At 44.7% G+C, this 16,674-nt stretch overlaps 1 protein-coding gene across 1 annotated transcript in view; it reads left to right on the plus strand.

Annotated features, from left to right (window-relative positions):
* Positions 1-16,674, plus strand: part of PLCB2 (phospholipase C beta 2) — a 207,257-nt gene that overhangs the window by 113,492 nt on the left and 77,091 nt on the right. The window contains exon 9 of the mRNA XM_075843498.1: positions 9,692-9,858. Within this exon, the coding sequence (XP_075699613.1) occupies positions 9,692-9,858 (167 nt within the window). The remainder of the gene's footprint in view (positions 1-9,691; positions 9,859-16,674) is intronic.

Here is a 16,674-nt window from a genome sequence, read left to right on the forward strand (position 1 = left end):
GATTTTCCAAGCTGTTGGTGGACAATCTTGTTCACTTAGGGGTGACGAAGCCCCCTGCCGCGCTGAATACCCTCTCTGACGCTACACTGGAGGGTGAACAAGACAGTACACCCATGGCAAACTGGGCCAGTTCTTGCCAATGATCCAATCTGCTGACCCAGAAGTCCATGGGGTCTGGGATCAGCATTTCTGACGGAGAAAGGGCACAGTCCAGGTACGAGTGAACCTGGTTGTTTAGGTGCTGCACCTGGTGATGGTGAACATCCCTTTGGTGACTACGATGTGTGTCAGGTCGGGGTATTAGATGTAAAAATGTTGTCATCATATTTTCCAAACTGATTTGGCTGCTGCTGCCGCCTATTGCAGAGGTAGCTCTGCCAGAGGCGGTGGAACGATGAGACAGTGGGGAGCGGAGAGTGGCCCCCCGGTCAGACATGCTTGCAGCAGGTGTTTGCCGTTTGAAAGCCATGACAAGCTGGCTGCATAGCTTCTCTCGATAATAAGCCAATTTTGCCTCCCTCTCGGAAGGCGCAAAAAACTCCCCCATTCTGGCTTTATACCGAGGGTCTAAAAGTGTGGCTATCCAGTACTCATCTCTTTGCTTCATGCTAACAATACGACAGTCAGCGCGCAAGTAACGAAGCATACAGCTCGCCATCCTGGCCAGCGTTTCAGAGGGCCCGGTTGGTTCCATCTCCGCCCCATACTGCCATGGTTGTCCATCATCATCAAGGTCGTCGTCAGACTCATCATCACCACCATCACTGTATGTTGTGCGGCTCCCCCTTCCCCTATCCCTTCCTGTGATTCCATCTACAAATCCAGCTCCTCTTCAGGTCCTGTTTCCTCATCCTCATCCTCCTCCTCCTCCTCCTCAACATCCATAGCCAGATGTGATCCTTCCACCATCCTTTGCTGAATCATCGCTGTGAGCGTTTGCTCCATAATGAATATCAGCGGCATAACATCGTTCATTCCGCTAGCGTCACGGCTCACAAATCGTGTTGTCTCTTCAAACGGCCTCAAAACGTGACATGCGTCTCTAACCAGCTGCCAGTGCCTGAGCTCGAAATTACACTGGCTCCAAACGCTGCCCGTCTGCTGCATCAGGAAATCATTCACGGCTTTCCGCTGTTCGTACAGACGGTCCAACATGTGCAGGGTGGAATTCCAGCATGTTGGAACGTCGCAAATCAGGCTGTGTTCTGGGAGATTGTTTTGACGCTGCAAGTCCAGGAGGGCGTGCTTAAATGCATACGAACGTGTAAAGCGAATGCAAACCCTCCTGGACATGGCCAGCACACCCTACAAACCAACATATGACTTTAAGAAGCGTGTTATGACCAGATTGATCACATGTGCCATGCAAGGAGCGTGTGTCAGGTGACCTAGACGCAGTGCAGCTACAACGTTCTTCCCGTTATCAGAGACAACATTGTCCAGTGTGAGTTTCAGAGGAGACAGCCAGCGTGCAATTTCCTCCTTGATGCACAGCAGCAGCTCCTGCCCTGTGTGGCTTTTCTCGCCCAGGCTCAGCAGGTGTAAGACAGCGTTGTGGCGCTTCACCTTGCACCTATGAAAAGAGGAGGGAGGAGGAGTGGAAGATACGCTGTGTCCTGTCGGGGACGGGAAGACCTCCATTGAGGAAGGCAAGGAGGAGGAGGAGGAGGATGGTAGGTGCCTGGTGTCCGGAGTTGAACCAGAAAGATACAAGCGTGGAGGTGGTAATGCCTGGCATTGCTGCGGTGGTGCATCGGACTGCAAAATATTGACCCAGTGGGCCGTGAAAGACATGTACTGTCCCTGCCCATAGTTGCTGCTCCACGTGTCGACGGTGGCATGTACCCTGCTGCACACGGATAATTGCAAAGACTGGCACACCTTTTCCTCCACGTGCTTGTGCAAGGCAGGGACAGCTGTTTTGGAGAAGTAATGTGGGCTAGGTATTCGCCACCTAGGCTGAGCGCACGCCATCAATTGCTTGAAGCCGCAGAGTCGACCAGGTGGTACGGCAGCGACTGCACCACCAACAACTTAGCCAGGTGTGAATTAAGCCGCACGACAAGGGGATGACTGGGTATATATTGTTGCTTATTGGACAGCGATTCCGTAATGGATAACTGACGGGACGTAGAAGGAGCACTAGATGACAGTGATGATGATGATGACAACGACATGGTGGATAAGGCCTGGCTACTACTTAGATGACAGGGACTCGGAGCAGCAGCAGCGGCAGAGGGGTCTTCATTAGATGTACATGATGATGGTGGGGCACGTCGATCGTCCCACATGGCCTTGTGATGCCGCTCCATGTGTTTACGTAGAGCGTTAGTTTCTACATTGCTGCCCTGCCCACGCCTTACTTTCTGTTTGCAGATACGGCACTGTGCCATGTTTTCATCCTCCGGGAAGGTACAGAAAATTTGCCGCACGGCAGAGTACCGTAAAGAGGTAGTACCACGTCGTCCACCACCACCACCCGAGCTTGCCCCTTGTCTGGCAGGCTTTTTTCGGGAGCCTACACCAGCATCAGTGTCGCCGTCACCGGCTCCTGAGCTGACCCTCTGACATTTTTCAGATTGACTTCTGCCCCTACCTCGCCACTACTACCCTCCTCCTCTGACGCCGTCATCACCTCGTCACCTGGTTCCCACGTCCTGTCTAAAATAACATCATCATCATAGCCCTCCTCATCATCCCCGCCACTTCTGTCACTGTGTTGTGAATGTGATGTGACATCATGGCGGGCTCCATGCCCCCCCTCATGAATGCATCTGCCACCACGGCTACCACCACCAACACCCCCACTACCGCAGCTATGCGTCTCGGACACCGCTTCCACCTCCACCACCGCCGCAACATACTCCGTTGGCTGACTCGCGGAAAACAAATCATCATCACTATGTTGTTCAGTATCTTCCTTCGCACCCGAGGACATGTCTCTTAGGACTCTCAGGAAAGATGGCTTCCCGCTAGGAAGGGGGAGTGAAGACATAGATGATGGAATGGAAACGCTAGAAATACCTATATTACTACTGTCACTGTGCCAAGGAACTGTAGAGGATCTGGAATCCAACGAAACCTGGCTTGAAGCCAGATCGTCAGAGTCTTCCTGCTGAGATGACCGCGAGCCAGCCAACCAGTCCACAATGGCCGTATTGTCTAAAGTTACCCGCCCACCGGCGGAGATGGACAAGTCTGGCTTGCTGATACTGCTACTACTACCAGCAGGCACATGGCGGCTGCTACTAGTGGAACTAGGCACATGTCTTGTGCCACAAATGCTGGTACTGGGTCTGGCACCAACAGATCCAACATTTGGACTGGAAGAGGACACGGCATGGGTGTTTTTTCCTCTACCCCGTCCTTTCACAACCTTTTTTTTACCAGACATTTCACTGCTGGAGTGCAGCAAGTTGAATCAAAACCCGGGGGATGAGCCCCTTCTAAAAGCGTATTCACACTGACACTGGCTTGGCAAATGGCAATGAATGAGAATTTCTATCAGCCACGCCGCGGTGCACTCAGGGAATGCTGGGCGTTGTAGTACTGCTACAAAGGCTGCCTGTATTGCAAGTTGGATTGTTATTTCGTTATGTTAACGGCCGGGGATGAGCCCCTTCTAAAAGCGTATTCACACTGACACTGGCTTGGCAAATGGCAATGAATGAGAATTTCTATCAGCCACGCCGCGGTGCACTCAGGGAATGCTGGGCCTTGTAGTACTACTAGGCTGCCTGTATTGCAAGTTGGATTGTTGTTTCGTTATGTTAACGGCCGGGATGAGCCCCTTCTAAAAGCGTATTCACACTGACACTGGCTTGGCAAATGGCAATGAATGAGAATTTCTATCAGCCACGCCGCGGTGCACTCAGGGAATGCTGGGCCTTGTAGTACTACTACAAAGGCTGCCTGTATTGCAAGTTGGATTGTTATTTTGTTATGTTAACGGCCAGGGATGAGCCCCTTCTAAAAGCGTATTCACACTGACACTGGCTTGGCAAATTGCAATGAATGAGAATTTGTATCAGCCACGCCGCGGTGCACTCAGGGAATGCTGGGCCTTGTAGTACTACTAGGCTGCCTGTATTGCAAGTTGGATTGTTATTTCGTTATGTTAACGGCCTGGGATGAGCCCCTTCTAAAAGCGTATTCACACTGACACTGGCTTGGCAAATGGCAATGAATGAGAATTTCTATCAGCCACGCCGCGGTGCAATCAGGGAATGCTGGGCCTTGTAGTACTACTACTACTTCAAAGGCTGCCTGTATTGCAAGTTGGATTGTTATTTCGTTATGTTAACGGCCGGGCTGAGCCCCTTCTAAAAGCGTATTCACACTGACACTGGCTCGGCAAATGGCAATGAATGAGAATTTCTATCAGCCACGCCGCGGTGCACTCAGGGAATGCTGGGCCTTGTAGTACTACTAGGCTGCCTGTATTGCAAGTTGGATTGTTATTTCGTTATGTTAACGGCCGGGGATAAGCCCCTTCTAAAAGCGTATTCACACTGACACTGGCTTGGCAAATGGCAATGAATGAGAAATTCTATCAGCCACGCCGCGTCGCACTCAGGGAATGCTGGGCCTTGTAGTACTACTACTACTACAAAGGCTGCCTGTATTGCAAGTTGGATTGTTATTTCGTTATGTTAACGACCGGGGATGAGCCCCTTCTAAAAGCGTATTCACACTGACACTGGCTTGGCAAATGGCAATGAATGAGAATTTCTATCAGCCACGCCGCGGTGCACTCAGGGAATGCTGGGCCTTGTAGTACTACTAGGCTGCCTGTATTGCAAGTTGGATTGTTATTTCGTTATGTTAACGGCCTGGGATGAGCCCCTTCTAAAAGCGTGTTCACACTGACACTGGTTTGGCAAATGGCAATGAATGAGAATTTCTATCAGCCACGCCGCGGTGCACTCAGGGAATGCTGGGCCTTGTAGTACTACTACTACTACTACTACAAATCCTGCTTGTATTGCAAGTTGGATTGTTATTTCGTTATGTTAACGGCCGGGGATGAGCCCCTTCTAAAAGCGTATTCACACTGACACTGGCTTGGCAAATGGCAATGAATGAGAATTTATATCAGTCACGCCGCGGTGCACTCAGGGAATGCTGGGCCTTGTAGTACTACTACAAAGGCTGCCTGTATTGCAAGTTGGATTGTTATTCGTTATGTTAACGGCCGGGGATGAGCCCCTTCTAAAAGCGTATTCACACTGACACTGGCTTGGCAAATGGCAATGAATGAGAATTTCTATCAGCCACACCGCGGTGCACTCAGGGAATGCTGGGCCTTGTAGTACTACTAGGCTGCCTGTATTGCAAGTTGGATTGTTGTTTCGTTATGTTAACGGCCGGGATGAGCCCCTTCTAAAAGCGTATTCACACTGACACTGGCTTGGCAAATGGCAATGAATGAGAATTTCTATCAGCCACGCCGCGGTGCACTCAGGGAATGCTGGGCCTTGTAGTACTACTACAAAGGCTGCCTGTATTGCAAGTTGGATTGTTATTTTGTTATGTTAACGGCCAGGGATGAGCCCCTTCTAAAAGCGTATTCACACTGACACTGGCTTGGCAAATGGCAATGAATGAGAATTTGTATCAGCCACGCCGCGGTGCACTCAGGGAATGCTGGGCCTTGTAGTACTACTAGGCTGCCTGTATTGCAAGTTGGATTGTTATTTCGTTATGTTAACGGCCGGGGATGAGCCCCTTCTAAAAGCGTATTCACACTGACACTGGCTTGGCAAATGGCAATGAATGAGAATTTCTATCAGCCACGCCGCGGTGCACTCAGGGAATGCTGGGCCTTGTAGTACTACTACAAAGGCTGCCTGTATTGCAAGTTGGATGCAACGGGGATGAGCCCCTTATAAAAGCGTATTCACACACTGGCTGAGTAGTGAGTAGTGGATGAGCCCCTTCGATTGCTGGATTCCTGGCTTTTAGATTCCTAAAGCTTTCCCTAACTGCACAGAGATGCTATCCCTACAGCTCCTCTCTGTAAAATGGCCGCTGAGCTCCGTGCATAGACTTTTATTGCAAGCTTGAGCCCGCCTCTATGCTGCCTCCCGATTGGCTGGGAGAGCCGTTTGCAAGGCATTATGGGGTAGCCTGATGTCAGGTGATCTTGTGAAATCCTCCATTTTACATCTAACATGTGGCAGGCGCCAAAATGTAGCCGGCTTCGGTCAAAACGGGTTCGGCCGAACTCGGTGAAGTTCGGATTAGCTGCGAACCTAACTTTTCCCGATGTTCGGACCGAAGCCGGGTTCGGTTGTCCCGGTTCGCTCATCTCTAGTAGGAACCATCTCTAAAAAAAAAAAATGCAGTGGTTTTAGGTTTATTCTTAAAAAGCAGCAGTGGGTTTATATAAGGAATGTTTCATTAAAAACAAAAAAACATGTACTGTAACTTGTCATAAAAAGCATGAACAACCTCTTTTCTAAAGCTGTGGACATAGCTGCTGAAACTTCAGCAATCACCCATGGCAAGTTGTGGGCGCCTACACATTTCCCCTAGTTGTCTAACTTGGTGCTCATATAATGCATAGTTTCACCAAAGTCGAAAAAGTTAAAGAGGCTCTGTCACCGGATTCTCAAACCCCTATCTCCTATTGCATGTGATCGGCGCTGCAATGCAGATAACAGCAACATTTTTTATTTTTTTTTAAACTTTCATTTTTGGCCAAGGTATGAGCTATTTTATATTTATGCAAATGAGCTTTGAAATGGACAACTGGGCGTTGTTTTTTTTCGTTATGTCCAACTGGGCGTGTATTGTGTTTTTAATTGGGCGTGTTTATATGTATGACGCTGACCAATCCGTGACCAGTCAGCGTCATACACTCCTCAACATCTGCACTTTCCTCTCCTGAAATATTCTGTGCTGCTGTGAACTCTGCTCTTACCATTGCGTAGCTCTCAGTCTGTTACCTCTCCTCCACTCCTGTCCTCAATAACAGTCAGCCTGACCTGTCCACAGAGTTTAAGGCAGCACAGAGTATTTCAGGAGCCGCGTTCTGCTCCCGTAGGTAAACGGGGTAGCAGCACTGCGAAGACCGCACGGAGAATTCACCGGCGGTCAGGATAGAACGTAGCAGCTAGATGAGAGGAACACACCCAGCTGCTAAGTGAGACACAGCAGGGCGCGCTTCCAACACAACCGTGCTGTTATCTATACAGCTGACGGCTGTCAGCCGTGCAGTAGGATCTTGTGCGGGGTGGTGACTTGCCAATCATGTGAAGGTGTTATTGAGGACAGGAGTGGAGGAGAGGTAACAGACTGAGAGCTACGTAATGGTAAGAGCAGAGTTCACAGCAGCACAGAATATTTCAGATGTTGAGGAGTGTATGATGCTGACTGGTCACGGATTGGTCAGCGTCATACACATAAACACGCCCAGTTAAAAACACAATTACACGCCCAGTTGGACATAACGAAAAAAAAACGCCCAGTTGTCCATTTGAAAGCTTATTTGCATAAATATAAAATAGCTCATAACTTGGCCAAAAATGAACGTTTTTTAAAAAAAACAAACGTTGCTGTTATCTACATTGCAGCGCCGATCACATGCAATAGGAGATAGGGATTTGAGAATCTGGTGACATAGCCTCTTTAAAGGTGGTCCATGTGCCCTGATAGGAAATATGGACAGGCAGAGGCATAGCTAGATTTCCCTTCACTTGAAGGAAAGATTAAAATCCATGCCCTAGCCATTTATCTTAATACCTGGCCAAGGCAGAGTTTTGTTGGTGCCCCATGCACCCGGCAACATGGGCACATGCCCTGCCAGGCCCCCCTAGCTATGACCCTATGGACAGTTGTTGTCCAGATGGTAAGAACAGGATTTTTTTTCCTGAGTTTTTTCTTCATAAAAATACATGGCAGAAAAACACGCAGAAAGCTTCTTTATAATGGACGCATGCGCAGTACAGTCGATTAGACTGGTGCAATATCAAGGGTGTACTGCGCATGCGCCGATTATGAAGCAGAGCCGCGCATGCGTTCAGTAGACTATGGGGTCAGGCGTGAACTAGGCTATTACACTGTGTCCGTTTGTAAGTATGGCCTTTTTCTGTGTTTTTTTTTTTTAGGCTATTACACTGCCTGGCCCCTGTCAATCAATGAAATAAGAGATGGACTGGGTAAAGAAGACAAAGCATTTTGGAGCAACGGTGCTGCCCTCGTTGCCCCAAAATGCTCATTTGCATATATTGATTAAAGTGATTTTCTCTGCAAAGGAAGGAAAAGGAAAATAACGTTACATTCAGATAAGCCTACACTATATTACTCTATTGCTAGTTTGATAGGTACATTTCTGGTGATAGACTCCCTTTAAACAGCAGTTAAACAATAATGTATAAAGTCCACATACTTAACAGCAGTTCTACAATAATAATGTATAAAGTGCACATAGTAAACAGCAGTTTCACAATAATGTATAAAGTGCACATACTAAATAGCAGTTACACAATAATGTATAAAGTGCACATAGTAAACAGAAGTTACACAATAATGTATAAAGTGAACATACTGTAGTAAACAGCAGTTAAACAATAATGTATAAAGTAAAATATATATAGTAGTCCCCGTCTCTTTACTCAGTATGTATTATGTTTGACTGGAGCGGGTAAAAATTATATGTTAGGTGAAATCCTCAACACCCCAAAATAGATATAGACAGATGTATAAATTTTACTGCTCAGACAGTCATTTAGAAAGGCAGACGAACAGCATTTTCAGAGGGTACACTATCCTCCAGCCCATATGCAAAAAGATAGTTCCAAGTCCTGTTTGTGTTCTCTCGGATATTGTTCGCCTTGTAGTTCCACAAGGAATACGGTGGTCTCTCGATCCAAATATTCCCAATCGATCACCAACCTATATCTCCAAACAGGGAACAAATAGTGCAACACCTTTTGGACCACTTCACTTCACGCTTTTTATTCCATACTTACAGGATAAATGAACATAAAAGACATATCATGATCAGTAGCATGCAGCATGCTAAACTCTCTAGCCCAACCCTGGGTTTCGCCCTTCCGGCTTCCTCTGGGAAGCTCGCTGAACTACGCTGTTTCCGTAAATCCCATAAAAATAAATAGTAGTTAAGTAGCTCATATACTACGCTGCTTCCATAACTGCCATTCACCATTATGGGAGTTACGGAAACAGCGTAGCTCATCGAGTTACGCTGTTTCAGTAACTCCCGACAATGTCCCGACCATGTAATCAAGAAGTGGCCGGGAGTTAGCGGGAGCCCAAAAAGCTAGAACGGGAATTAGGGGACCCGCATCTATCTGACATTTATGACATATCCCGTGGATACGTCATAAATGTCCTTCATGGGAAAACCCCTTTAAATTGTCGTTGATTGTTTGCTGATTCAAACATGAGTCTCAAATTTGTGCATGAGATACAGTCACCACAAGGGTAGCATCCTCATTTGGGGCCACTTGTGTTAAAATCATTCTGGATTTTTGCCACACAATGGCTTTTTACCAGTAGGTCTCATTGGTGGGGAGTTTATCTGAGGCTACGCTGATGACGGCAAGGAGACGCAAGGACTTGAGAGACCTGCTGGTATTTGTATGCATTGCAAAGAGTAAAATCTATAACATGTGAACACAACCTTATAGCCTTAAAATAATTTTCTGTATTTCTTGTGTTTCAGCCATTCTAAAGCCAAGCCTTACATGACTAAAGATCATCTCACAAAGTTTATCAACCAGAAGCAGAGAGATAGTCGCTTAAATGAATTGCTCTTTCCAGCTGCAAAGATTGAGCAAGTACAAGTTTTTATAGAAAAATATGAGCCCAGTGCTATCAACAAACAAAGAGGTGGGATTAATGTGCTCTATTTAACGTATTTATTTCTATTTTTATCTAAAATTATGTGCTGTTTAATTTCATAGTAAATCTTTATAGGGGTCGGAGTTCAATTTTTCTTTTACAGAGCTTCAATTTTTTTTTTATCCAACAATCCCCCCATTTCCCGCTACATGCTGAGGGGACAAAAGGATTTATAAAGGGAATAGGAACGGATAAGTTACAAATTATTAATTTATCTGAATACAATCTGAGTCCATCTGAGATCTTGCTTTTAGAGAAGGGGCTCTCATTTGTCCCCACAGTGAAATTTGATTCATTTACCTGGATAAAGGATTTGAATTTGTTTGCTCGAAAATTAAAATGGATTAAGTTTTTTAAACATCATAATCGAAAAAAATGTCTGGAAATGGGTTTAGAAGAATCTGATTTGGAAGGCCTGGAAGCCTTGGAAGGGTTGCTTGAGGAATCAGGTAGAGCTCCAGGACTAGGTCCTTTTACCAATCTAAAAATCAAAAGTAGGAAGCTGCCGCCATTGGGAGACTTTACAAATGTGGATCTGTTTGTTGACATGGTAGGAGATGAGATTAAGGCTTTGAGTCAGGATGTGAGGGGTATTGACAACAATCTGTCTTGGTCTGAACGTTTAGCTCTTACCACTTTGGAAAAAAGACAAAATATCATTCTAAAAGCATCCGATAAGGGTGGGAACATCGTGGTTATGAGTAGAGAAGACTATAAGAAAATGTGTGAGGACATTTTGCTCAATCCTGACTGTTATATCATCTTAAAAGAGAACCCCAAAGCATTGTTCAAAAAGGAGCTTTTGGGCATTTTGCGTGATGCAAAGAGTAGGTCCTTGATTAGTGCTGGTGAATTTAACTTCTTGATTCCACAATTTCCCATCATGGCATGTTTTTATAGCCTGCCTAAAATCCACAAAGGGTATCCCCCCTTACGTGGCAGACCTATTGTATCAGGTATCAACAATCTAACCCAAAATGTGAGCACATATATAGACCAGGTGTTGCGTCCGTTTGTACTAGGCCTTACATCATATGTACGTGATACTATGGATGTTTTAAAACAAATTGAGGGTATCACATTGGAACAAAATACATTCTTGGCCAGCCTTTGTATTCCTCTATTCCACATAGACTTGGTTGTGAAGCAGTGGAATATTTTTTAAAATCTAGAGGTACTCAATATGTGGCTCATAACCAACTTGTTTTGCAATTGCTACATTTTGTGTTAGAAAAAAATGTATTTATCTTTGAAGACCGCATTTTTCACCAGCAACGTGGTACAGCAATGGGGAGTCCTACTGCTCCCACCTATGCAAATTTATTTCTTGGTTGGTGGGAAGAGACAGTAGTGTTTGGGGATAAATTCGCTAAGTGGACTTCATCAATAAGCATCTGGATTAGATATATTGATGACGTGTTGTTACTTTGGAACTCCACAGTGGAGGAATTCAATACTTTTGTGGCAGCCCTTAAAGTTAACGATCTAGGGCTAAGGTTCACATGTGAAATCAGTGATCAGAAATTATCTTTCTTAGATCTTAAGATCATTAAAACTAAGGAAGGCACAATACGTACCAAAGTACACCGAAAGGCGACAGCGACTAATAGCTTCCTTCAATGGAACAGTTGCCACCCTTATCCCCTCAAACGACGGATCCCCAGGGGCCAATTTATGAGAGTACGCCGGAACTGTAGCTCAATAGATGATTTTGAGATACAGGCACAAGACCTCACAAATAGATTAAAGGAGGGAGGCTTCCACAAGGGGGTAATTAGAAAGGCCTATGAGGGAGCGAGGGATGCAGACAGGCAGAGTCTTCTAGTCCCTAGACAACGCAAAGAGGAAAGAGTCACGAGACTCATAGGTACTTATGACTCTAAACAATCTGAGATCATGCAAATTTTAAAAAGGTACTGGTGTATCCTAGGTGCTCATGCGGACTTGGCGGATCAGATTACACAATGGCCTTCAGTTACTTTCCGTAGAGGTAAAAACATCAGGGATAGGGTGATGCAGAGTTGTTTTGACCCTATAACACAAAAAGGAACTTGGCTGGACAGGCAGATACAGGGCACACATAGATGTGGCAGTTGTAAAGCTTGTGAATTCATTCAGAGTGGGAAAAAATTCAAAAGTGTTACCACGAAGGTGGAGTATGATATTCGAGACTTCGTGAACTGTAAAACAGCAGGAGTGGTCTACCTAATAACATGTCCATGCCCCCTGAATTATGTGGGCAAAACGGTGCGGCAGTTTCGGCACCGGATTAGAGAACATGTTGGAGATGTTATTAATTTGAGAGATACTTCCATATCCAAACATGTACATGCTAAACATCAAGGCAGAGCAGAATGTTTACAATTTCAGGAGATTGAACTGGTGCGTCCTCCTAAGCGGGGAGGGGACTGGGACAACCTCATTCTGCGCAAAGAGGCCCAATGGATTTATAGACTGGCTTGTGTACAGCCTGAAGGTCTAAACGAGCAAACAAATTATACCTGTTTTATCTAAATATACATTCTGACTGAATATATATCATGTTGGTTTTCTGGGTGGGTGTATGGCCGTTCAACCCGGTCCTTGTACAGCTACTTGCAGTATGCCATTCAATGTCAACAGGCATGGTTCTTCTTTTTCAGTAGTGTTTCAAAATTCCTAAGTGTGGCTGACATTATATCGCTCATTTATTTATACAATATGTATCTACAGAGAAGGTGCTTTATTTATGGCAGTCTAGTTGCGGTTTTGAGCTGATACGCAATAATTATCCAAACTTATTATTGTTATACTCTATCCCTAATGAGAATGAGCTCTTGTGCAGCAAGGAGATGCGCCTACAGCCTCCCACTGCGCCTGCGCGTTCGGTTTGATGTTGTCGATGTTGCTTCCGGGTATGTCAGGTGACGGCCGGGAGTCACATAGTCAGGCGTCACGAATCTGGTGGGTTAGTGTGATTGGCTGGTTCGGAGTGCGCCGCCGAGGTCAGGGGGAGGAGTAATGTGTTATACTAACTCAGAGTCCCGTAGTGAAGCATGCCGCTGACATCTATGTGTGCATGCTTCCGTGGTGTACAGCAGAATATCTGCTGTTGAAGAAATATCGCTGGCATCCTGGCCAGAGTGACCAAGCTACAGACCCCTGATGATAAGTATAGAAACGCGTAGGGTCAGGTTAAGTGAGGAATTTTGCGTAGGGGACAGTGGTATTTATGTGTACCTTAGCATTAGTAGATTTAGGTGCGGTAACTGCAGGCTCCGGTGTGTTTTAGGGTCTTATCCACTGTTACACCAATGTTTAAACGCTGATTCCATATTGGTATCTTTAAAGTACACCCAGTCATAGTGGGTTCACAAATGAATCAGGACTGGGAATGTTTGTTTAATACGTTTTTAAATACACACGGTGGGACTTTTCACAGTGGTGATTGTACCCCTGTTTTTAGAGAGTTATGAAATAAAAGTTATACGTTTTACTCATAAATCATTTCAGTGAATTTACCAAGTTTCATATTTTGTGGGAGCACAAATCAATATGTATCGTTTAATACAGTGAATTATGACTAAAGATCATCTCACAAAGTTTATCAACCAGAAGCAGAGAGATAGTCGCTTAAATGAATTGCTCTTCCCAGCTGCAAAGATTGAGCAAGTACAAGTTTTTATAGAAAAATATGAGCCCAGTGCTATCAACAAACAAAGAGGTGGGATTAATGTGCTCTATTTAACGTATTTATTTCTATTTTTATCTAAAATTATGTGCTGTTTAATTTCATAGTAAATCTTTATAGGGGTCGGAGTTAAATTTTTCTTTTACAGAGCTTCAAATCCCCTGTTTCGCAACGCAATAGAGCAGAGTTTCCCAACCTTTTCCCGCTCGAGGTACCCCTGGAAAAAAAATATATCCCCAGGGCACCTCTACCTAAAATTGTTTACAAAAAGACAAAAACAGCTAAAAACAAGTACTATACTCTTAGGCCCTGTTCACACAGAGTTTTTTTTTTACGAGTTTTTGGACGCGGAAACCGCGCCGCAAAACTCCTCAAAAACCGCCCGAAAATGCCTCCCATTGATTTCAATGGGAGTTGGACGAGTTTTTTTTACCGCAAGTAAAAAAAACGCGTCGCGGTAAAAAGAAGCATCATGACCCATCTTGAGGCGGTTTCCGCCTCCAAAACCCCATTTCAATCAGTCAGAAAGAGGAAAAAATCGCCTCGACTAGTGTTTTGACGAGTTTTTGTCAAACCACTGTGCAAAAAACGTCTGGAGCAGTTTTTGCAGGAGGAATTTTCCTCCTGCAAAAAACTCAGTGTGAACACAGCCTTAGGATATGTTCATGTGGCATTTTTTTATAAGGCAGAAAAAAAATCTGCCTCCCAATTCCTTTGCGAATTTTGAGGCAGATTTTGAATTGACACTTTTTCTTTGCGTTTTTTTGTAGTGTTTTCTGCACACGTTTTTTTAAGCTATTGAAGCTAATGCAAAAACCACAGGCAAAAAAGCACTTCAAACAAGCGCCGCAGGTTTTTTCTGCCTCCTATTAATTTCAATGGGAGGCCAGAGGAAGAAACCACTTAAAGACCTTCAGCCCCCACTCACTGTAAAATGACCATTAGCCACCCCTCACAGTAAAATAACCATAACCCCCTCCCCCACCCACAGTAAAATAACCATCAGCCCCCCCACCCACAGTTACATTACAGGGAGGAGGTATAAGAGAGCACTACAACTCCCAGCATGTCGACTGTTATATGATATCAGAAGACATTAAAGGGAGGATTATAAGAGGAGAGAACTACAACTCCCGGCATGTCCAGACTGTTATTATGTAATATCAGAGGACATTACAGGGAGGAGTATAAGAGAAGAGAACTACAACTTCCAGCATTCCCATGGCTCCAGTTCTCACACAATTGCTGAAAAACTATATAAGAAATACACAAAGTTTGGGGTTACCCAGACAATTTTGTGTTTTCCATGAAAACTCACACTTATATTTATCAAATGAGTTGCAAAATGACTAGAAAATATAGTCAAGACATTGACAAGGTTAGAAATAATGATTCTTATTTTAAATGATAATTTTCTCCTTCAAACTTTGCTTTCGTCAAAGAATGCTCCATTTGCAGCAATTACAGCATTGCAGACCTTTGGCATTCTAGCTGTTAATTTGCTGAGGTAATCGGGAGAAATTTCACCCCATGCTTCCAGAAGCCCCTCCCACAAGTTGGATTGGCTTGATGGGCACTTCTTGCGTACCGTACGGTCAAGCTGCTCCCACAACAGCTCTATGGGGTTGAGATCTGGTGATTGCGCTGGCCACTGCATTACAGATAGAATACCAGCTGCCTGCTTCTTCCCTAAATAGTTCTTGCATAATTTGGAGGTGTGCTTTGGGTCATTGTCCTGTTGTAGGATGAAATTGGCTCCAATCAAGCGCTGTCCACAGGGTATGGCATGGCGTTGCAAAATGGAGTGATAGCCTTCCTTATTCAAAATCCCTTTTACCTTGTACAAATCTCCCACTTTACCAGCACCAAAGCAACCCCAGACCATCACATTTCCTCCAACATGCTTGACAGATGGCGTCAGGCACTCTTCCAGCATCTTTTCAGTTGTTCTGCATCTCACAAATGTTCTTCTGTGTGATTCAAACACCTCAAACTTCGATTCGTCTGTCCATAACACTTTTTTCCAATCTTCCTCTGTCCAATGTCTGTGTGCTTTTGCCCATATTAATATTTTCGTTTCATTAGCCAGTCTCAGATATGGCTTTTTCTTTGCCACTCTGCCCTGAAGGCCAGCATCCCGGAGTCGCCTCTTCTCTGTAGACGTTGACACTGGCGTTTTGCGGGTACTATTTAATGAAGCTGCCAGTTGAGGACCTGTGAGGCGTCTATTTCTCAAACTAGAGACTCTAATATACTTGTCTTGTTGCTCAGTTGTGCAGCAGGGCCTCCCACTTCTCTTTCTACTCTGGTTAGAGCCTGTTTGTGCTGTCCTCTGAAGGGAGTAGTACACACCGTTGTAGGAAATCTTCAGTTTCTTGGCAATTTCTCGCATGGAATAGCCTTCATTTCTAAGAACAAAAATAGACTGTCGAGTTTCACATGAAAGCTCTCTTTTTCTAGCCATTTTGAGAGTTTAGTCGAACCCACAAATGTAATGCTCCAGATTCTCAACTAGCTCAAAGGAACGTCAGTTTTATAGCTCCTCTAAACAGCAAAACTGTTTACAGCGGTGCTAACATAATTGCACAAGGGTTTTCAAGTGTTTTCTAATCATCCATTAGCCTTCTAACACAGTTAGCAAACACAATGTACCATTAGAACACTGGAGTGATGGTTGCTGGAAATGGGCCTCTATACACCTATGTAGATATTGCATTAAAAGACTTTTGCAGCTAGAATAGTCATTTAGCACATTAACCCCTTCCCTCTTTAGCCACTTTTGACCTTCCTGACAGAGCCTCATTTTTCAAATCTGACATGTGTCACTTTATGTGGTAATAACTCCGGAATGCTTTCACCTATCCAAGCGATTCTGAGATTGTTTTCTCGTGACACATTGGACTTTATGTTACTGGCAAAATTTGCTCGATATGTTCAGTATTTAATTGTGAAAAACACTAAAAATTAGCGTAAAATTGCAAAAATTAGCATTTTTCTCAATTTAAATGTATCTGCTTGTAAGACAGGCAGTTATACCACACAAAATTGTTGCTAATTAACATCACCCATATGTCTACTTTAGATTGGCATCGTTTTTTGAACATCCTTTTATTTTTCTATGACCTCACAAGGCT

The sequence above is a fragment of the Rhinoderma darwinii genome, chromosome 12 (genome assembly GCF_050947455.1).
Source record: "Rhinoderma darwinii isolate aRhiDar2 chromosome 12, aRhiDar2.hap1, whole genome shotgun sequence".
Taxonomy (NCBI): Eukaryota; Metazoa; Chordata; class Amphibia; order Anura; family Rhinodermatidae; genus Rhinoderma; species Rhinoderma darwinii.